Consider the following 25,449-nt stretch of genomic DNA (forward strand, 5'->3'; position numbering starts at 1 on the left):
CTGATGTGTATTTGGAGCGTTAAGTCTTGCCCACGTGACCATTTCCGCATGAATAATAATAACTTGTTTTTCATACATGACAGCAAGCGGCGCTGAAAATATTTAACGAATTCACTGACAGTTACAGCACTAAAATGTCGGGAACGATTTCTAATCCGGTAAGTACTCTTCAAAACGGTTGACTATTCTTGTACATTGCCTCTACAATGCTGGATCTTGTTTTATCGTTCTACCTAAGACTCACAATACACGCTAGAATTCATATTGCATTCCCGGTTAATACTTGTGTTTTAAATCAGAACTTCCTTGTGAACTTCCTGGTAAAGCCATTTGAAGTAAATTCTTCAACGATAAAACAGGTCTCAAACAAATAGCCTTGCATTATAATTGTATTTAACATGTTTGGGATGTAATAACACACGGTCTCCTAGGTATTTACTTCGTTTAATGAATGGAATTACACATAAAAATGGAGGATACAACATTGCAGGATACCTATCCCTTGTTTTCTCTAAATCGGAGTAACTATGTTTCTATCTCTTTCTCTCCATCTCACTGATCCCTTTCTCCCTAATCTCCTCGTGTTAAGCATAATTATCTGAAATGAATATTCAAGGTCTCGCTTCCACACTGCATGACGATTGCAGACGATTGCATATGGGAGCAACTAACAATTTTCAACGGGAACAGACGTAAATAGACCTTAATGCAAGATAAATATACCCATATATTATGCAAGCATGCCCAGATATTACCAAAATTACTATGCAAATATACTACAATATCATCCAGCTTAGTATTTCTATGCAGCCTTAACTTGTATAATTTCATCAATTGTCCCTGCTTCATTCTGATGACATAACAAATAACTGTCACTTTTCGTTGCTCAAAAAGCAGGTACAGTATACAATACTCTCGGCGTTGTCATCATTGGCGTCGTTGCTGCTAGTTTGCACACAATATAAGCTTTGGTTCAGTTTTCATACACTGTTGCTTCCACAATCATGAAACGTCTCCATACACTAGCTTATACTGTTATGAAATGTTGACATAAACTGTTGTTTGCATAGTTATGAAACGTTTTCTTGCACTATTGCTTGCACGGATATTAAACGTTTACATAAACTGTTGCTTCCGCTATGATGAAACATTTTCATACACTGTTTCTTTCACTATTGTGAAACGTTTTGCACTTGTTGTTTGCAGTCATGAAACGTTTTTCGTACGATGTTGCTTGCAGTCATTACAACTTGTAATAGACGGTTGCCTGTAGACTTCCAACATGCATCGTGCATCAGATACCACAAAATAAAAACCTCTTTGTAAAATACTACATCACCACAACAAAAAAGACTAATGTGACCTTTTTGTAACGTTCCAGTGACCATCTACGCAAGTGTTTGCATCCTGAGAATTACAATACGACCATACCGAGAGTATATATCATATTTTTCCTTTCACGCTCATTGACAGTGCTCATATTTTATGGTTAAGTCAGTTTCATAGGCACTGTCTCTGGAACAATCCTGAAACTGTATTAGCTTATGCATCCTAACACGCCACTGAAACCGAAATGAGGACACTGTGACATTCTTTTCAAGGTACGATTCTGTCTAGTTTTTTTTCTGATAATTTGTTACAATATACCATACTATAAAGATAAATCGGGCTACTTTTCATACTCTATTGTCCATTTGTACTCATTTCAGTTTATGCAAGTTTCGTAGACTCTAAAGCTTGTTTAGGTATTATACTTGACGCGTACACAACATATAAAGAGTACTACATTCCCATAAGGAGGTAGGTTTCTGTGACCTATTCCATACTAAAATGACCATGTAAACCTTTAATGTTTATGTCAATTTCTTGAGCTCTGATGCTTTAACAATTATGAAACCTAATATGTGTACTCATCCTGAGAAATACAACAATATTTACAAAAGTTGGTCCATGTAAATTACCTTTTTAACTTCAGTTACCATACACTTCTGGTATCGTTACGTCTGATATTGGACAGAGTAACCTGTTTAATTATAAAAAATGATTAGAGAAGGCATGCGTTATAAAGGTTTCAGACCACCATACCAAATGTAGGTCACTGAGACCAATATATACCACATGAATAATCTTATCCATGATTTACTATTGATCATCAGGCAGTTGGAAAGCAAGAACTCTTTTGTCTGCACAAATGTGTACATGTAAGCTTGTCTCTCGTCTGATAAGTCCATGAAAGCACAAAGATTTCAAAATATAACTGGTCTGTTTATAACCCGCTCACATACTACTCAGGTTGTACATGAGCAGCGATAATTCCGGTCAGAAACGCACCTGGTACTAATAGCGAAATTAGACAGTCATCAGCACAAAATTCCTAAAGATATGGTCAAAATGAATAAAGTCTCAAAAATATAAATTTTATAAACTGAGATGCCTGAGAGAGTTTTCTTTGATCAAGAAAATTGTTTACTTGATGGATCAATGAAACCTTTATATGTCAACTTACTATAATGTTGAATAAATAATTTATCTTATCCAGCAATGGGTACGAGATGGCATACAGTTATAACTGTATTGATAATCCATATAGGTTTGTGAAATTCGATTGTAACTGTCCATGAATACTTTCAATATTTCAGCCAACTCCATATGTTGGTTCAATCAGTTTACAGGATGGGAGTGAAATTAACATTCAGGGAGTTCCTGAATATCACCAGACACAGTAAGTATTATATTCTGGCGTTTATTTTGCTGGTTTTGATGTGACATATCTCGTGTTCTTTTATTAGATGAAATTTTTTATGTCATGGATCTAGTTGTCCTTGAATACATAGACTTCACGGTTAATTAACGGGATTACGGTTGTATTCTCTGTAAAAAAAAAATGGTGTTCAAGCTATATATATCTAACACGTTGCTTTGCTGCTATTTGACAATTATTTTGTGTGTTCAATACTTCTTGATCATGGTGTATCACAACAGTATGTTGGCCCTTTTTCCTCAGGTGGAGAATGAATGTTAAAAAATTCTTTCTCTTTCTTTATAGTATCAGTATTTAGGAGATTCGAATTTTCTATGATCTTGATTTTACACCTTCTTTCTGTGAAAATAGTTCTTTTATTTAATTCATTCTGTACATTATAATCGAGGACCGAAATAGAAAATGTCTAATATAAAATCGGCATCTAGCACCTAAATGCTAATTTTTTAATATAAAATTCACATCGAGGACTGAAACGGAAAATGTTTAATATTAAATTAACATTGAGGATCGAAAGAGAACATTTTTAATATAAAATCAACATCTTTGTATAAGTCTCAAGAGACGATGGTTTACATAAAATATGTGATTCCAATTTTACTAAACAACTATCATCATTCTTGATCTGCAGTTGTAGTTATAATTTCAAAAAGGTACTGCATTTAAATCTATTATTAAAACTGTAATATACTATTATTGAGTGGAAACTGAGATACGTATTCAATGAGCCAGATGTTCATTTGTTAAAATGACATGATTCTTTGCCACCCCACCCACCCCCCAACAAAAAAAATATCTAAAAATGGGGTGGGTGCATTACAATGTTTTAAGACATTGTTTATTTTGAAAATAGAAAAAATTAGCTTTTGGAAACTTATATATCCATTTCAAGTCCATTTTCACTGGTTTAAAAAAAAGAGAGAAACCAATGTTATTCTTGTGTATTATATTCCTTTAAACCATATATATAAACCAGATAAGGTCTTGCACCGACCAAATAATGATTAATAATTTGCATGTTTAAGGAAGCACATACAATACTTCCGTGCTGTAATATGATTCAAGAGTCAAGGAAACAAGGCATTTTAACCATGATTCATAAGCTGAAAACAGATAGGAAAAATTCCCACGCACTAGAATCAATTAATTTTCTTCCTGTACATCGAACAGTTTACTAGTTCAGTTTCTTCCTTCCTGTAGTGAACTTGCTTCAATCGCCATATCCTGCAATCACATGCGACATTTACTGTTATTCTTTTAATGATGACTATTTTTCTGTACTTTTAATCCTCTCAAAGCACCATTAGAAACATTGTATTAATAATATTATTGTGAACCTAATGAAATAAATTAAGAAATGTTTATAAAAGGTTCGTTCATTTTATGTAGGAAATCAATTAGGCATAGTTTGACTCAGGTAAATATCCTTTAAGGTTCTAAATGTCTAAATGCATTATGTTATATACTTTCTTTGGTGGAGAAAATCCCTACCTAGGGTATCAACCCATTGATTAATGTTAAGTTGAATACTGAGTGATGTCAAGAACATTTTGCAATTTTGCCTATGTGAATTAGTGTATTATTGTATATGTGTTTAGTTATTTAAAAATTGTTTACCATGAACCAAGTCTATTATTGCTTTCTGCATGTATTCTATATTAAATTCGCAGGTAGTTAGTTACCATTATCTGTATTTCAGATTCGTTATTGCTTTGCAAATTGGCTCTAACATAAATCAACGGAGTGAGATACCCTTTTGGTTCAATCCTCGTTTTAACGAGAATCAGGTCGTGAGAAACACCCTATCAAGAAATTCCTGGGGTCCTGAAGAACGACATGGAGGATTTCCGTTCCAACAAGGCCAGATATTTGATGTCCAAATACTGGTCAGAGATAATAAGTATAAGGTATTTGCATCCAGTTGTTTACAACTAGATATAATCATTTTTACATCTCTCTCTCTCTCTCTCTCTCTCTCTCTCTCTCTCTCTTGCACTACATTGTGTTTAGTATGCAAATGGTTTATATTCACATTCTAGCATCAAATAATTTCACTGAAGATACTATTCCCTACTAAATAATGTATAATTCGGAGAAGAATACTTATTATTATATACTTTGGTTTTTGTTATCATTTCATGTTTGCACATTTTGATTGAAAAACGCACATTCATAATTGCATGGACGATGCACTGGAGTAAAATTTCTCGCATAAAACATATGTAAAAGTTGCGAATCGATCATTTTAATGTACTATGATAAGCGTGATTCATTCAACACAGTGTTCAAAATGGCGGCAAAGCGTGAACAAGGGCTAATGACAGAAAATTGGAAGTACAATATAAATATAATGTCTATACACGCTTGGGATAATCAGTCAACTTACAGCTCATACTTTTTCAGAAGATATCGCTTCCATAGGTTTGGTTGGCCCCTGGGTCATATAAACTTTAGCCTATCATCTACTCGTATTTGCACAAGAAAGCATTGACTGGATCATGCGTGCCTTTTCTAATCACATATTCAAGCCTACTACAAAACGACTATGTACGCTCCATGTCGGCGTTAATGGTATTTTGGTTTGGCTTGGTGCTTTATGGCACATCAACACAAGTAGGTTATTTACTGCTGAGGCAATTGGAGTAAAGTGCCTTGCCAAGATACAAACCACATTAGCTGACCCAGTCATAATTGCTGGGTTTTTTTTTTTTTTTTTTTTTTTCATTTCTTACATTTTGTAGTACATTGGTAAGTAAAGAATCATAACATTTTGTCTCCTAGTTATTAGATATGAACAACACTTTCTGCACTTAAGTCATTGCCAGTAGCGGCGCGAGGGATGGTGTGATGGTGGACATGTTCTCCCGGGCGCCAGGTGGAGGAGCAGTCGAGAGGTTTTCTGCATCTGAAATGTTCATAGTATTTCAACATCATTTTAGTGTAATTGGGGTAATTCTTCACAAAAGATTTTGTTAAATGGTGGTTTGGGAGACGGGAGAAGTTGGTAACTGACGTAAAAACTATTTACTATTGCAAACTTAGCCACCGGGCGCCTTGAAAGCAATTGATTTTTGAAATTATTCCCAACAACAACAAAAAATAAAAATAAAATATGCAGTTGGGAATTTTAAAATACAGACTACACATGGCAGTGAGATTTTGATTTGCTGATACTTTGACTGCTTGCAGGTGTTTGTAGACTGTTTCATTTTGGTATTAATTTTATATGTTCATTTCACTACCATTTGATTGTTTTCCTTCTAAGTTTCTGTACTGTGAGTTTGCTATATGCAATATACGCCACTACGGTTTGGGGCGTATCGTTGAACATCTACTATTTACTGTGGAATTGAACTTTGCATGACTGCATTGTCAATCTGATATGTGATATTATTGACAGATTAATTCATTTGTTATTTTCCACCGGGATGGGGTGGATGGTTGGTCAGCGGGTGGTGGTGTGTATGTGTTGTTTGAGTTTGTTTCAGCCCAGAATTTTGTTTTTGTTTACCTCAAGATCCCCATCCACTGAAATACTGGACATAATTAGCTTTTTGGTGTAAAACAAATCTGAGCAAGAATAGCTTTTCAAGCGATATCTTGCCCGAAAGTTGCTTTTCAACACAATCTGAGCCCCCTTCCTCCGCAAAGAACACCCTCCACCAATTCGTCGGTCCTTTACTATGTTAACAGATGTCATACACTCCAGAATTGCTTAATTTCAATCATGAGTTTGCAGTGCATGCAAAATTAAAATGATAGTCATTGTTGTATTGCTTTGCTGCTTGATAAAGTCAAACTCAGTCATCTAAAAGTTCTAAAATTTAATTTTCCTGTGTGTTCGCTTCACAGATGGATCATCCATCCCTGAATTACAGCTGCATTTCAACATTTTTCTTTTAAAACATGAATCCCATTTCTACTCTATTCCAAATATTGAAATCAACACGTTTGTCATGTATCAAAATACTGAGTAAAAATTTTGACCTTAACGAACAAGCTATATAAATACAAACAAAGGTTCTAACCACGAAATAATCGATAATCTGTATGAAAGATGGTTTAAATATGCACGATACTAAATTACCCTGGCTATTTGTGTCAGCTAAGTAATAAGTGCAGTGCAATGGTGGTTGTTTATCTGTGACCGCCTTAACTTATAATGACCCCTGTGACAATCCACTGTATAAACTGCCTCCAAGTGATATTTTTCCATGTACATTCAGTACCAGGTTTTACTGTTATACAGATTTCAGGAATATATGCCAGGTGGCCGAGTGGTCAAAAGCGCTCGCTTTTACCGATCATTGCCATCTCACCTCTGCGTGGGTTGGAGTTTCGGGCTCGGCCAGTGTCGGTATGTGAGTAAGCTTGCCAGTAGCTTCCCACGGATAAGTGGGTCTTACCTGGGTTTTCCGGATTCATTCTACATCTGTTATACAGGTTGCAATTATGTATAACCTGTAGTGCACTGATCAATGGCGTTAAACCAGAAAAACAACAACGGGCATATATCATGATATAAAGAACTCTCTCTCCCTCTCTCTCACACACACACACCACGCCCATGCCGAGTGGTATGAGATCATAAAATAGTGTTTCAATCGTGGCTTGTCGTGTTCTGGCAGTTACGCGTTCCATGGGAGGTAACTCACTGTACAACATGCTTTCAACGATTACTAGCTCTTAGAATAGACTTATAATGTACTGGTATTATTTGATAATACAATGCGTTGACAAACTATTGGATAGTACTTGTAACACTTAATCATTCAACAGCTACCAAATGAATAAAAAGACACTTCATGTCAGATACTAACTAGACGTGTAACCGATCTTCAGTCGTTAAAATCGTTTTGATCTTGCATGGTACTTCATTAAAGTTTGGAGCACATATCATTTTTCCGAAAACAGATAAATCAAATATTACCTTAGTGAAACAACAAAAGTAAAATTTAAATAATATTCTCAACGATAATGTGTTCTTTTCAATTCTACTACTTCTTTAAAAAAAAAGTTTTGAAGTTATATCTTAATGCGTGTTTTGTTAATAAATCAAAGAAAAAATGATTCTTATGATTTCTAAATATAAACAAACGCGCGCAAAATTTTCAGCCACTTTGTCTAAAATCGAGATTTTGAACATTTTGGAGGGTTAAATTTACGCGATTGGACTTTGTCTAAAATCGAGATTTTGAACATTTTGGAGGGTTAAATTTACGCGATTGGAGGTGTCGATATATTTTTATTTCGAACGGGACAAGTGGGAGTAAAAAAAAAAATCTATTTAGAAGCATGAGATAGGATCGATAATGAATGTTTGGATGGTTAATGGGTAGGAGGATGTCATTTGGTAGAATAAAAGTATAACAATGTATGAATCTATCCTTTATACTAAAACTGAGGGGAGCAAGAGCGAAATTTATAAGACTGATGAACTCATAATACATTGCAAGGACATTTGGTTTAAAAAGCTAAGTGTGATAGCTCATATTGATTTTGTACTGATCTCTGTCCGACATTTGCAAAGATAGCAGAAAGACTAATTGATCCTCACGTAAGAACTAGTATGTAAAAAATTTACTAGCTAAAATCGCTTTTATGAATGTGTAACTTCTAGACGTACCATCTGACCAAGCACTACACAAGCATTCGTCTGTTTAATTTCCAAGTCACATGCTCGTAACAGTGAACCATTACTAAATGTTTTAGACTTACACTGAGCCATTACTACATGGGTTAGTTTTACATTAGACTGGACCATTGCTTCATGTTTAAAACTTACATTAGACTGAGCCAATAGTACATGTTTTCTATCTACACTAGACAGAACCATTACATGTTTTAGATTTACATTACACTGAATCATTGCTGCATGCTTTAGCCTTACATGAGACTGAACCAATACTACATGTTTAAACTTATTTGAAACTGAAGCATTACTACAATGTTATAGTCTTACATTAGACCGAAGCACTACTATATATTTTAGACTTTACAATAGATTGAACCATTACTAAATGTTTTAGAGTACATTACACTGAACCATTACTTCATCTCTAAATCTTACATTAAACTGAACAATTGCCACCTGTTTTTGACTTACATTAAGAAATGTAAAATTATACAACCTTGAAAAGAACACATAGGTCTTATTTGAAACAAATTCTGAAAAAAATAGTTCTTCCGAAAAGAAAATAACTTCTTTGCTCCGACCAAGGTTTAGAATTGTACCAAACCTGCAAATTTCAGGAGACCTATGCTGCTTATAGCCACTGTAGGTAATGTATTTGGACTTACATTAGACTGAACCATTGCGTATATGGATATGAAACATGAAACGTACGATCATATTTTAGTCTTGAAATTAGCAAGGCTAATCAGACTTTGTTTTGTCACCACTGTATATAATGACATGGTTCATAACAGCGTTTCTTACAACGTAAAATTAATTATGTTTATTTAAGTGACATACATATTCACAACAGAGACTGTAGATATCATAAATGTAATCGGTTCACAATTGTTGAAGGGGTTGATTTTCCATTTTCCGGTGCATTGGTAAAAAAAAGTATGTCAGAGTTACGTCTAGTTTATTTGCCATGTTTTAGCCCTCATATTGCGTTTTTCACTGTTTCGTAGATTTAATTGAGCATTTTACCCAATATTCATTATCGAAAGGATTTGTTTCTACGCTGTTTATAGATAGGCCAAGGAATCAATGATAGTGTACATGATTCGGAAAGTTTTCTTGTGACATATCAAATGCTTTTCAGGCAGCAGATGGTTTTTATGTTTTTCTCCACAAGCAAGCTATACTTAAAGCATTTATTTTAACCTAATACTGTTTTACAGATCGCTGTCAATGGACAACATTTTGGAAAATATAGGCACAGAACACCGATTTCAGCTGTTACTCATCTCGTAGTTGAAGGAGGCGTCAAAATCCACCAGATCCACTTTGAAAGCCCGTCTCTGGTAAACATTTATTTTATTTATTTTACGTTGATCTTCCAACAAGATTGCATAAATTGTACATAGCAATCTCAAGGGCTTAGATATTGGCGTAGTATACTCTATTATTTTGTTGTAAGCATTAGAACTAATAGACAAGAAACAATAATTTTGTAAGGGTAACTACGGACCTACGCACATCCAGCAGATAGTGACTGAACCTGGGGCCTTTGTGGCGCAAAGCAAGTGTGTTACAACTGCACATACCACTCGAAGACATATGTATAGATGTATTCATGTATTTCAAACAAATCATGTGCCTCTACATTCGTTTCGTTAACGTTAAAAGTGCTTTGAGAATATTTTTCTATCCGTGGAGTGTTCGAGTCCATATTGAACTTTGCTCATTTCTGGTGGATTATTTTGTCAAAACTGTCTTTCCTCCTGGGCATGCAGTTAGATCAAAATGCTTGATTTGTTCATGGTCTCTTTGGCTGGAAGGGGTGTACTGTTTTAGGGTTCTGTTTATTTGGGTACATGCATACAAGAGTGCCAAAATATTCTAACTATGGCGTTAACCAAGGTTAGATCTTTCTTTAAAGTAATATATTCCCTGTCCTCAGTTAATATCGAAGCCAATAAGCTTATTGAAAGAATATATTTCTAGAAGCCCATCATATCCAGCGCTCGCTTAAGTGACTTTTAAAATAGTTCGCATGTTTACTTCTGTTTCGCCAAAGTCAGGAAATATGATGATGAATGCAAAAATTCGATGAATGTACCATTACCCTTAATATCGGTCGTTGTGACCAATTAAGTAATATTTATTAAATTGTAGGAGCCACAGTGGCTCATTAGTTCGCACACCAGACTTGCAACCGGATAGGTACGGGTTGAAGTCATTCCCAAACCAGGTCAGCTCGGCATAGATGTATTTGATATAGCCTTTCGTCACATGATGTGCAGTTCAACACCACTAATATTTTCAGTGAATGCTTGATATTTCATAATTCAGAGACGTGTCTAATTACATGTAATATTTCGACTGGTGGACGGTGAATATTTGTGTTCCATGCGCACATTTATACTTATGTTGTATTTTTCTTTAACAAATTTATGGGGAAAAATATCCTGTAAATGGTTTCTGTTCCCAATGTGTAATGACCAATGAGTCTTTACGGAGCATATATCACAAGTTGTTTTTGTCTGTAAACACGTTGACGGAAAGTTGTGTCCGTTACATTTCTTTCACAAGTAGAAGAGATTACATCTCTTGGATATCCGTAAAGAAATTTGAATATCTAAATCACTTCCGTTAATAAACTCAGATGATCAAAAGCATAATCGGAGTATTTAATTACCAACATAAACTTGCATTTGAAGCCATTTTTATTTTCTAAATGTCATTTATTACATGCATTTTAAATGCGTAAATGTTTTATTAGGGACTTGAGAAATCTATTTTCATCATCTTTTGACGCCAAAATGTACACTTTTGGATCCAGAATATTTGTATAAATAAGTTCTTGTCATATACATCTTTAGCAACAATTACCCCATCCCCCAACCCCAACCACCCAAAAAACAAACAGAGATAACAAGATTAGATATTGTATTCATTCATTTACCGCTCCTATTTTGTTCCCGTTACAATTATCCAAATTATTTGAGATAAATGGTAACGTTTGGTCCTGTGCATTATTGTCTATAAACGTTTATAAATTGAGTCAAACTGCAAACAGCACAGACCCAAATATGCCGTCGTATATGTGCCTGCAGATCTTGGTTTATATAGTTTATTATGAGTAACCAGTAGAACAAACATCAGAGACCCTGATTTGCTGGCGCATTATGCGGTAACAGTTCAGGATATTTGTTGTTTACAGTGGACTCGACTTATATGGTAAGAAACTGGTGTATAAATTCCTTAGAAGAGATATGTTGTGTACCGTATATAGTGTTCAATCAATATTATTTTTCACTATATGATAAGATACAATTCAGTGATGAATATTGCTTTATTTTAGCATGCACCTCAATATAACAGTACGAAATAAATTAATAATTAGTTTAATGTATGCCCTACACATTTAAATGCAGAGAATTAATCTTAAAAATCTCATTGGTTAATGTTAATTTCTGTACCAATTAAAATGTGCCTTCACGTTATAAATTTAAATTACTACATCATCTTACATATCAGTCTTGTTATTTTCTTATACTAAATATTTTTTGTGAAATTGTAATATATCATATCTGACAAATAAGATGATTTGAAATAATGACAGCACTTTTGAAAATATGTTGACCGTGTTTTATTATAAAGAAATACTTCAAGATGAATATAGGAGAATTTAGTTTCAATAATAATACATGTCCAGTAAAAAATGTGTTCAAAACTGTTCTAGGTACTAATCCAAATATATTTTATTTCCATTATATAAACACATATTTTTTTATAATGTTACTAGCATGGCATATTTCTGGACACAAAATCATTGTCTTTCCAGTTTCCTGGGGTGGCAGGTGGATACCCACCTCCACCAGGCCCAATGATGTACCTGGCAGCACCAATCTTTAATCCTGTAAGTACCTTTTACTCCAGTCTTCGTAGCTTTAGCGTTTTCTGCACAACCTTACCTAAAGCTATGTGAACTCAGTCAAGCAGTAGTGTAGCCAATACCTTTCTCTTCAACTGAATAACTGCGCTTGTCCCTAATGGCATAGTCCATAGCCTTACAGAGAGAACGTGCGGTTATTTTCGCATTGATAAATTAACCACATACGTCATGGCTTTGTTTTGGATACCCACCAACATTATTAACATTTTTCACTCGTCTTGTGGTTTTTTAATGTAAGTCATTTGTATTTATTGTAAAGTTGAAGACAGTATCTACACAGCATTAAATGCGACATCAGCAAGATCGATTTTTAGGACATAACTTGGTGTAAATGTTAATAGCAAGGTAAGACAGAATAACATAAAGGGAGAGTGTAAACCTTACTCTTGTGTGAGGATGCTGCTGGTATATTCCGATGAGGTGATATCCACGTCTGTTTCCTATCTGCATACGGAATGAAATCAAGTCTTAATTTAAAACCATTATTGTTCATATCATTCCAGAATTTTTTTAATATATGTTTCAGCCAACACCCTTTGTGCAAAATATCCCAGGTGGCATCTACCCGGGCAAAATGATCTTCATAAGTGGAGTTCCAAGCTCCAACCCCACAAGGTAAGTGAATTTAGTACAGATGTATATGTAATTTGGCCTCTCACCCTTGTCCACATGCATGTGACAGCCCAGTCAAGGTTGTTATCTTTAGTGCAGCCGATGTCATGTTCATACATTCTTTTCGCAGACCTGAGCACAGCTGGATATCGCCAACTATTTTGTATCGCAATAATTGCCCTCTATATCATATGTAGCACGTCAGTATTGCACACTTAAATAAACAAAAAGAAAAATGCAGTTTTGCTCATGTTTGCAGTACAAGTATCTCTTGTTTCTTTTGCACGAATCCGTTGTAGGATATGCTCTTTGTTAACGAACAACTGTTTTGTGTATTTTTGTATTATCCTTTATTCTAGATGTTCACTAAACATTGATTAAATATACGTAAATAACTTTAAAACACTTTTATTATCATGTTGTGAAAATAGATATGCCGAGTGTGTGGCAGTAAATGAGCAGGGTCCCTTAGTTTTAGATTTACATATCTTGCTTTCCCTGGATGCACTGTTAGGTACATGTACTTCAAAGAAGTCAATTGTTGTTATGCTCACAAAAAACATAATATAAAAACATGAACACAGTCTGGAAACTAAACAAAATATTGATGTTGTCATCTTCTAGCTTACATGTGAACTGAGAAGAACTGTAAAAGCCAAGCTGGTATGTCACCAGTAAGGTCATGCTTAAAGTTTTTGTGTTAAATTCATTTATCCTATGAGACCTTATGCATACAATTAGGCATGCTAATGGATGTAAATTGTGCTTTGTTAATACTATTTCTTTATTGAAGTTAACTAAGTCAAACGTTGGCACTTGTTTTTATTTAGAAATGGGGGCGGGGCAGAATATAATATGGTTTTTGTTGGGGTTATTTTGATTAATAATCCATCTATATTATGGGTAAGCTCATCGGTATAAACACTAAAGAAAACGTACATAGAGTAATATTTTTTTTCAAAAATTACTTTGAAGTAAATCTGATATAGCGTGAGGGACGAAACCTCTTTGAATTAGAGTGCATGTGCGTAGATATGTTATTTATAAAGAAACAGTTTGTATGCTTGTTGGTAATCCCTGCTGGACGTTTAACTCTCGGTTACTATTTTCTTTGTTTATAAGCATCGAACTCCCTTTGCTTCTTATTTTATGACTCCCGGTATTTTTTTAAGGAATTGTTTTATTTACCCACTTTGAAGTACCTTTTCAGTCTCCAAAGAAAGTGTCTGAGAACATTGTCCATTCGCCCCCTTAAACATTTTGACAAATTTCATCGTTAGGAAAAAGCATAAAAACCAGAAGTTATTGATATATGATACTTTTTTTCTCACACACCTTCAACATTACAATATGCTACCTTTGCTGATAATTCCAAACTGAAACAAGCCTTAATGTAAATTGACCAATACCGTCAACATTTTGAACACAGGTTATGACTAGTTATGTGATCATGTACGGCTGGATACCATTGCCACAAAGAGTGTTGTTGTGCCAACTGCCTCACAGTGACAGTATATACATCCAATAGAAATGTATTTTCGTTGAAAAATATAACTTAAATAAAAATCATATGCTAAAAAATGCCCTTCAGTAGTGATGCATAATGATGCAAACCAGTGGAAAGCTTGTAATGGGCTAACCAATCAGGTGATCACGTGGCCAGTCGTTGGTTGTGCTCAAAATATCAGTGATACAGGTTGACATTTACAATAGTGCTGTTTCAATTTGGAATTCAGCTGTAGAAAATTAATAACATCATTGAGACGTTTGTGGTGAATATTTGCTGGAACTACAGTCAAGCGCTAATACACCACGTTAGCTCCAATGATCTTATTAACCATCAACACCACTAAAAGTGAAGTGATTGTTTTGCAATAACGACAGCAAGTAAAATTCTTAATCTTCAGTGCATCTTGTCATCTATCAGGACACAGAAGAATGCATACAGAAAGGCTGCAAAGCACTCTAGATTCAGGACGGCATAAAAGAAATGTAATTAATTCATTTCTTTCCAACTAGGTCTATATCATCCTTGCTGGACCCAAATGTTGTCTAAGGTTTTCATGCATTGGTATTAAAAGCTGAAGATGTTGTTGTTCTTGTCAAATATAAAACAAATGTCTTGAGCCAGAGCCAGTTTTTGCACGACAGATATGCACTAATTTAGGTACATACTCCGATTGGACTGGTCCCTATGTCAGCTGACACTGAAATGATAAGCTTAACGTTATTTGGACGTATTACGTTCCAGAAAGATACATTAGAATATGAAATTGCATCCAGGCAATTGGCTCTTAATGACGAACCAAGCTAAACTTGTTTTTCTACATGTAATCAAATTGCTCTCCAAATACACACTACCATAATCATTTGCTCGTACGAAGATAAAAAACCACTGACCAAAGATGACGATTGTAAAAGACAGATCACCAGTGCCATGAATATATTGTGCTACAAATGATAAACAAAAGAGGAAACAAGCCTTCTCTTAGATTTCTTCATATCCCGGAAAATCCACTTGGAAATCTACACCCGTTACGTATATCAGAGGCAAATAACTCCAGATTCATGGCTGTCACGTGCCCTTTGTAATCAAATGGCCATAAATTCAACCAACATTATGTTTCCCTTAGCTGTACCCTATGCCAATTCCAAGTTGAAGGCCATAAAATATAAGACCTCTAGAAGGCAGAAAACTCTAGATCCAGCACACACCAAATATCTGTCTTAGCTTCGTGATTAGGGCCCTTAGGACTGAATGTAAAGAAAAAGCAGTTAATAATATTACAATCAATCAAGACTGACTTTACAATGAGTTTTTACTGTTGCAATCCTAGATTTTTGACAACGAGAAAAACCTTGAAATAGAAAGGAGTAGTAGACTGCTAATACATAAATTGCATCGCACGAAGACAATACAAAATGCACCTTGATTGAGTAAAGTGGCCTCAAGGTAATATTAAAGACAGATGAGTGCCTATGAATATATGAAAAGTTGTGCAGTTTTCATCTCATGTACATTAGTGTGTAAGCTTCCAGATTCTATGTTCCAGCAGCAGTACTATGTTCTTTTTCATGAATAGTAATGTAGGACCAGTTATTTTACACTGACAACTTATATACTATTCATATGCTTCTGTAGCTATGTATGTATATGTGATGCCTGAGTCTTGCTGCCTAGATGTATTTAGTTCGCTGTACCATATTTTGCCGGACTGATTATAATGTGCGTTGCAGATACAGTAATTTATATACACACACACACACACACACACACACACACAGAGTGAAATTCCCTAAGAACGCACCATTTCTCCCTGTAACCCGTCCCAGTGACGAGCCTCATATAAACCCAGGACGCTCCCCTTTCATATTTTGGTCAGCAAAGGCTAATCTGCAGAATAGCTAAAGGCTTTATGTAAATAAACAGGTCAAATAGCCACTGCTACTAATTGAAAAGTAATCCTTATCTTTGTAATTATACTGGCTAAAGGACTGCCCTCCGAAGGCTGTTCGGAACATATTTAAATAAACCGTGTTCTAACGGGTACGTAAATAACATCTGTCATTGGTTGGCAAATAAACGATACCCTATTATGTGCTACTGTCATGAAAGGAATCAAAGGTTTCTCAGAGTCTGATTTGAACAATGTGAAATTATCGATATGCCATAATTAATAATAACAACTAGATAAATGCACGTGATCTCTACAGAGCAATACATTATCAAAAACGAGTCAGCAAAATATATTTTCTTTTCTCGAGAAACAGAATTGTGATCAAAATGGCACTAATGCCACGAAAGGGAAAACAAATAGGCGAAAGTTCCAATTGACTGGCGATATTTTAGTAATAACATCTAAAACTTGAGTGAATTTATCTTGACAACAGTTCAAAGCAGTATTAAGCTACATGTATTTCGGTAATGAACTTACACAACGATTATTTCATCTTTTCTGAAAGAGCTCATGTTATATCCCACATTTATTCCTTAAGGTCAACTCTTAGGGCAATTAACACTGCTAATTAACATACATATTTTCAATTAGTTGCGCTTACTTGCCCATATGCTGCATGGCATTTTTTCACTGCTTCTTTGTTTCATTTAATGGTGGTAATTCTCATTTATATATTAACCACAGTATAATGCCAGGTGTTAACTCATGTGAGTGCTTTGCTGGATATGTAGGTGCTATTTTACATGGTACGGTGTAATGATGTGAGTGCTTTGGTGGGAATGGAGATGTTAATTTACTTGGTACAGTGTAATGCCAGCTAGTTACTCACGTGGAGTGCTTTGGTGGGGTGTGTATTTGTGTGGTATTTGGAATTGTAACGTAACTTTAACAATGTTTCAGTCATATCGCTACGATGTATGAATTGTAGCAGTTTGAAGTGATGTCTAGTACTGGGGCATCATGCCGCCGAGACGTAGCATGACGTCCCACCCAGTCAAATTATCCCGGCACCAGGCCGAGCAGGCCTAGCACTAACCTCTTAATGCTGAACGACAAGCGAGGTAGCTGTTTGTACCATTTTTTAAAATAATTATTGAGGATGGAACCCGCGATGTCTCGCATCCGCCGCGAACGACCTTACCACTAAGTCTGCTTTGGTGGGAATGGAAACGCTATTTTACTTGGTACAGTGGTACAGTGTAATACCAGCTGTTTACTCTTTTCTTTTGTGGGAATGAAGATGTCATTGTTTTCTTTGTTACAGTGTAATGCCAGGTGTTTACGCATATTAGTTTCTTTGGTGGGAATGGATACGCTATTTTACTTGCAGAGAAAACTACACAGTATTCACAGTGATCATTCTTCGAATTTGTTTTTAATTCTTGATAAAATTATTATTGTAGGTTATTTTTTGCTTTTAGTGTTGTTATAGGAGAAAAGAAATATAAGTTTACATCTATAATGTATAAAAGTAACCTTCTATGGGCTGAAAAATACTTTCCTTATACTTTTTAAATGATAGAAACTTTTAGTAAAGTTTGAATAATAGTTCTTTCAAAATAGTCTGCAAGCACCCATTGAACTGGGGTATTCTGAAGATGAAACGGATGCATATACACAACAACAACAACAGCCAGAGGGGAAAATTGCCCCATCTGCCGAAATATATGCATTGTTTTTCAGATAAAAAATATATACTAATATGATGCAAAATTGTGTTTTATTTTGAGATTTATTATGTATGTGTTTTGCGTGAATTTTAACTTTACTTTCAATGTTAGATCTAATTAAGTTTTCTTTGTAATCATCTTGCTTCCAAATTATTGGCTTCTTTGGCGTTAGCTTCAAGAGAAATATACTTTCAGTAGGTTTATGCAAAGGAATGTTTGATGCTCGCATATATTAACCCGTAGTATGTAGGCTGTTTAATAAGAACAATATTAAAGTCAGTAATACTTGAAAATGATTTATGATATTACATCATTCTTATTGTGATCTCTCTCTCTCTCTCTCTCTCTCTCTCTCTCATACACACACAGACACACACACACTCACACACCTTGCTATTTAAAGTGACGTAATTGTGAATTTTTTTTAATATTTCAAGTTTATAGTGTATGGAAATATTTCATTCACAGATTTTCTATTTATCTTCAAAATGGAACTAACTATGAGCCAGGACACATTGGGCTGGTGGTTGATGCACGCTTTAGTTTCAATTCCGATAGAAACGTCTTAGTTCGGAATCACCGGGAGCATGGTAACTGGGGAAGAGAGGAAAGAGATGTGTCGCACTTCCCTTTCATTCCAAATGCACCATTTGATATGATAATATTGATTGAAGACCACCAGTATAAGGTATTAAAACACACTGAATGTATAATACCCTTTTTTCCTGCTAATTCGTCGTTAATGACTATTATTGTTTCAATTAATTAATGTACCAAATCCAATGATAATATCAGTAATTTGATAGTCAATACTGCACATTATCACAGTTTTCTGACTATACATGTTTTGATTTCCTTTTCATCCAGAAATTAGATTAATGAAATCCAATAGTTAATGAGACGTCTGCCTCGACTTCATCAGTTTGTTCATAAAGTCGGTATTCTGGACCTTCAGATGTTTTACGCTGTTGTCAAAAGCGGCAACGATAAAATATCTGAACTACCTGGTTGGCATTTTATTCCAAAAGGTAGCCTACCCTATATATGACTCTGCCGAATGTTTTGTTCAGATTTTATGAGATGTGTACACCATCTAATTCCAGCCTGCAATAACAACTGGGCACCTATTAGAATGTCAAGGTCAGAGGTCGTGCTAACCATTTGATCCAGAATGAAACAAATAGCAAGAAGACCAATGCATTGGAGCTAATTGGTCATTATTAAACCGTACCACCTTGGCGACATAATAAAAAGAAAAAACATATTACTCTATGTTTAAACACACCAAGCATCTACATATATAAGGTTCTATCTATTGCAATCCACAGTAAAATGTTGAGTCTGCTTTGGGTTGGTTATCGTAATATATGATGTTAGCTATGCCGGCGTTGGCTACATACTAAACACATAAACATTTTGATACCCTACGTTTCATCCAACCTTCCATTTCTTCATCCATACCCCAGACTGCTTTCTATGTTTGGGGGTATACATAGCAGGATTATATTTTAGTTTCTTCCTTTTCGGTCCTGGAATTGGGTCAGGAGGTCATATGTATGCCTTGCTATTAAACACGGAATTGTGTTCGAAGGCCATATGTACTCAAATTTCAAAACACTTTCGATATGTTATGCCAATCAATTCATTTAAGGACTCAATGCACAATTCACCTTCAATGGAAAGAATAAGATCCCTTCCCCAATCCACCAATATGAGAACCCAATGTATACTAGGCTTTGAAAGGAAACAGTATGATCTCTTCCCTGATCTACGAATTTATTGACCCAACGGACCCGATAAGACAAGCAATAGTATCCCCTCCCCAATGCATGAATTTGAAGACCCAATGCACAATAAGCCCTCAAGGGAAACTATTGGATCCTTTCCCCCAAGCCACCAGTTCAAGGATCAAATATACAAGAAATCCTCAAGGGGAACAATAGTAACTCTTCCTCCAATGCACATATATAACACCCAATTACACAATAAGGTTCAGGAGAAACAATAGGATCCCTTCTCCAGTGCACGAATTTAAAGACTCAGTATCTTGCTTGGCATCGAGATTGAATAGTGATCCCGTGTACAAGGAGAGTCGCACCCTATTTAAGTTAAAGATCCCTCCTGTGGTATTTGATAAAGACGTATACGTCACCTCCACTGAGGTATTCCCTGCATCTCCTAGTGTGCATAGACAAACTTGTCATAATATATAGATCAATATACTCCTCTAGAAACACTTAGCAAACTCTTGGACATATTCAATCTATGAATAGCTTCATTGGACTTTTTAAATGCATATTTTCAGTAAGTAGAAAATATAATAACAGAAAAATGATGCTCAGTCAATGATATGTGAATACCGTCTACACTCATGTATAACAAGAGTCCAGCTACAAACTTCCCAGACCCAGATCTGCCATTGCATAATGCACCAGCAGATCAGAGGCTTTGCAGTTTATTAGGAATAGTCAGTAGAACAAACATTATAGTCCCTGATCTGCACGTGCTTTATGCTACGGGAGATCAAGACCTTTGTTATGTTCAGTTTGACCCGACTTATAAACGACGTTACATTGTACAGTTTGTATAAGTTATAAAAATTATAGTAGTAATCGGTATCAGTTTCATTCATTTTTCAAGAAATATGAATTTTAAATGTCGTTATATTCTCTTTTTTTGGGGTTAAATATTTCTTTAAAATAAAGCATATTGTAATGAATTCAACTGAGAGAAAAACATTATGAACCCTTTACTCAGTTAAAATTCTCTATGTAGGTTGCTGTGAACAACCAGCATCTCCTGGAGTTTCATCACCGAATCAAGCAGCTGTCTAGCATTGACACCCTAAGGATTGACGGAAGTGTGGCATTGACCCAGATCCGCTTCCAGTAGAGTGATGCATTGTGGGAGTTACCGGTGAACAAACTGCATTAGATTTGCAGCAGAAATCCTTTATTTTTAAACAAGTCTTGGTGTACCTATAGAACACATATAAAACTTTCAACAGATTTTTGTAAACTGTTAAAACTGCACACTTTTTACTAATTCCTTTACTGCACGTTAATGAAATTAACCAGTCACTAAACATTATTATTATATTACTATGCAATTTAACACTAAACTACATTGCACTGCTATTGACTAAGAGTAAGCTTGTAGCTCCAGTATCTGTCATGAACGTTTGTCTCCTTTAGTAAATTAGCCAATTTCTTTAACAATGTCAGGTTTGGTTACTGCTCATATAAACGTATTGTGTATTGCCAAAAAAGTGTCAAATAAATTAATTTAATAGTTAAATAAAGTACACATATATTATTTACATACATACACACATGCACAAACACTATAAGCCAGCTTAACTCATTTGGAATGAAGTCTTTTAGTCAAGGATCCTTTAAACAATCAGGACGAAATATTGTTTTTCAAAGACACATAGTTCATTGTTTTTACATCTATAGGTTAGGTAAATTTGTATGTTCATAGTCTCAGTTAAATTACAGCTGACAAAAAGCATTTTTTGCAAGGATATCATCATGTTTGGTATATACGTAGGGCTCATGATTGCTTTTGTTTTATTATAAAATACATCATTAGAACTAAATAAAAGCAGATTGAAAAGAATGAAATACAGTCCTCAAAGCAAACCATAGGCTGACTCTGCGTGAAATCATTATAAAATCACTTGGAATAACTTCAAATATATAATGATATTCTGTAATATTAATTAGTAATAGCATACTTACTTCAATCAATTCCAAGACCACCACCCCTCAAAAAAGAAAGAAAATAATCTCAGCTAAAGCTTTTATGCATTTCAATACATACTACAGATCTGGGTCTATGCCGTTTGTTAGGAGAAATCAGTGGAACAAACAGCATAGACCCTAATCAGCATGTGCATTATGCGACGGCCAATCAGAATCTTTGCTGTTTGCAGATGATTCAACTTATAAGCTAATATAGATGGCACTGTGAACAGTTACAAATTTGAGGATTATTCAGATGATAAAATGTGCAGAAGGTTCTAGTAGCATGCAGTAAACTTGATACTGCAATCTTGATTGAAATATCCGAATTATATGAGTAGTAGTGTGAAGTATGCAACATGAAGGAATCAGACATCAACCAATGCATTTAAAATCACATAAAGACCAAAAATAGTGATTTTAACTGGTATCGGTCACTCTGCGATTCATGCTCCCATGTGGTATTCAAATTATTGCGTATAAGCCACAACGTAGTTAAAACGGCAAACACCATCACATTATCTGAGTATATAAACTCTCATTGTTTTACATTTTTTCTAGAATGCAGTGGAAGTATGAACGAATCTTGTGGACAATATGACTGTATGGGCATAAACCAAAATGAATATTTAATTTTTAGAACAATTTAGCACCCCACCCCATCTCCAGTTTGTATATGTTGTTGACAAAATATTTCTCATTATTTCTCTTTTGTTGTTTTCAAACTTAAAGGTCTTACAATCTAACAGTTTTGTTAGAATCTGTATATAACTTTTCAAAGTTGTTTGTTCTAGTTATAAATTTGTCGATGAAAAGTGAAATATTGTTTTGTTTTAACAGATCAAAAATGTTATTTATTGTTTTTTCCATTAGTCACGTTTATATCAGTTTTACCTTGCAAGGTATAGTCTACTTAAAACAGTGGTTTTGCTTTTATATCATGCCTATTGTCTGCATTAATGACCTAGTTTTGCAGTTAAATGATGAAATGTCAAAGTTACAATCAAATAATAAAGAACTCATATTTCCTATAACACCAACTTTACTCATACGGTTTTAACAGTAAGCATTAACTCAGCATTGGATAGATTCAAATTTAACATCTGTTCTCCCGATATATCTTTGATAACATCGATCAACAAAAATGCCAGTCATCTTTGATTCATTACCCCTACTCTTTGCTAATCTAGATTGCATCTTTATTACTGGATATTAAACTAAAATGAATGCACTAATTATTGAAATAACTTATTCATTCAAGAAATCATTATCATATTGATTAATTGAACAATTGCTTGAATAATGGTTGGTTGTTTAATTCATTAATTTATTTGACCATGGACTTACAAAAATGGTACTAACAGTTGCCTCGCTAGGCGCTCAGCATTAAGAGGTTAGTGTTAGCACTGGTCGGTCTGGTGTCAGGATAATGTGACTGGATGGGACATCATGCTACATGTCTGCGGCATGATGTCCCAGTGCTAGACAACACTATAAACTGCCACATTTCAGATATCGTAACGATATGACTGAAACATTGTTAAAGCTACGTTAAAAATCACACACACACACAAACAATTCATCTGATTCATTTATTGCTTATGTAGTCCGATTGGTCCAAATGACTTATCTAAGAAGCTCTGTGCACGTCAAATTAAGGTCTAGAACAAATATTTGCCTTATCCCATTCGTACGTTTGCACTCTTAAGCAAATTTTAAAATTCATTATGGGAATGAACGATCCCGTCCCCTCCAAAGAAAGAGTGAATGCTGATGTTACTACCTTGTGAACTAAACAACGAACCCATAGGATAATTCCTGTGGAAACCTTATTTTTCAAATTTTAAATAAAGGATGCACGTTCCATTTGCGAAAGCATTATTTATTAACCTAAGTCTATTTAGCATATTACAAATAAGGCCACCACGGTCATTTTGTTTCTCCCCTGAAAGCCATACTGTATGATAAGGCAGGAACGCCATACAGTAACATAAGACAGGAAAGTTATGCTGTTTCGTAACGCAGGAAAGTCATGCTGTATCATAAAGCTGGAACGTTATCCTGTTGCATAAGGCAGGAAAATTCATGCTGTATCATAAGACAGGAAAGTTATGCTGTTTGATAAGGCAGGAAAGTCATCCTGTTTGATAAGGCAGGAAAGTCATTTTGTTTGATAAGGCAGGAAAGTTATGCCGTTTGATAAGACAAGAAAGTCATGCTGTATCAAATGGCAGGAATGTTATGTTGTATCATAACGCTAGTATTTCATGCTGTTTCATGAGATAGGAAGTCATGATGTAGTATTAAGGAAGACAAACGAAAACGCTTATAATATACAGAAAAAAACATACAAGAAAAATGAAATTGTTTTTCAGCAGTTTGTATAAACATTGATTTACTGCATATAGGAACGTAAAAATGTGCACAAATAAATATATTCACACAATTCTAAAGTTGGAGAAGGCACTGCGTGCAGCATGAGATCGATTGTGGGATTTCTTTGTGTCTTATTATCGTATACATCTGACCAGTGTGAATAGTTAGATACGACTGCTGAATTTAAATTGAACGTATTTAGTCATACATTATGCATGTTGTGAAATTAGTTATTGACATCTTTTGTCTATATAAATGACACTTCAATATACTAACATTAAACATATAATCCAATACGTTTTGTTTATGCTCTTGTGTTCTATAAAACTGCAGCTCCACCCTCCTCGATGTCAATACGGATGATGCAATGGCCTGTTTTAAGTAATCCTTACATCACACATCTCATTTTTAATTTAAGAAAGAGGAGCAGGAGTAACTCATTTGACAGAGCATTGGACTAGAAATCCAATAATCACGGATTCGATACCTGTCGAGGCCATCAGAGATCTTGAAATAACCAATAAAGCTCACCTAAAAGCAACAAAACAAAACAATAACTACGTTAGCAACATAATCATTTGATATAAAAGTTGTCTATAACAGATATATTTAGGAATTATAAATCAAACAATCTTTGAATATAGACGAGAAGTCAATGACATATCTGAATCAATACGAAACTTAAAACCAGCTTTGAAAAGCATGATTTATGTCGTTAAAGGCATGGAATTGTTTTAAAACCCTAATGACATGAGTCTAAATGAATGCCAGATATTTAATATAAACCAACATTTAGCATTCATACATAAAGAAAAGGATTATTTAAGCGTGTTTCCAACTTTCACTCTCTCTAACCTGAACGTACTGTAGATTTACTTTGACTACATGGCTTTCATAAGTGGCATAATTAAAATATTTTCTCTCTGGTACACAAGACAGACACACATTAATACATCCATGATATCTTTATGCTATCCTACCCCTCCTCATTTCAGCGTGTGATGTGGCAAGAATTTTCTTATATAAAGAAAGTTACATGTTTATAACTTTTCATCTACAAACATGAATGGTCTTATCATTTATAATTACAATTAAAGTTGTACACTAGTTCAGGATCAAAGTCAATTGCTTCCATTGCATCTAAATGGTAGCACACACTGGTACACTAAATCACTTATCTCGCTTATTAGTAAACATTTCAGTTACTATTCCTAACAAAGAAAATTATGTTCCCTTAATAACATCATGTAG

The 25,449-nt window shown here is 34.8% G+C and overlaps 1 protein-coding gene across 1 annotated transcript; it reads left to right on the forward strand.

Moving 5' to 3' along the window:
* LOC149805014 (galectin-4-like) lies at positions 1-24,494 on the forward strand. The gene is made up of 8 exons (XM_089946519.1): positions 1-158; positions 2,640-2,722; positions 4,461-4,668; positions 9,617-9,739; positions 12,226-12,300; positions 12,863-12,951; positions 18,545-18,764; positions 20,852-24,494. Exons 1-8 carry the CDS (start codon positions 135-137, stop codon positions 20,966-20,968), a joined length of 939 nt encoding a protein of 312 aa, XP_089802645.1. The 5' UTR covers positions 1-134; the 3' UTR covers positions 20,969-24,494.
* Positions 24,495-25,449: the final 955 nt, after the last annotated feature.

This window comes from Sinohyriopsis cumingii, chromosome 2 (assembly GCF_028554795.1).
Source record: "Sinohyriopsis cumingii isolate HCF-2022 chromosome 2, ASM2855479v2, whole genome shotgun sequence".
In the NCBI taxonomy this organism is placed as follows: domain Eukaryota; kingdom Metazoa; phylum Mollusca; class Bivalvia; order Unionida; family Unionidae; genus Sinohyriopsis; species Sinohyriopsis cumingii.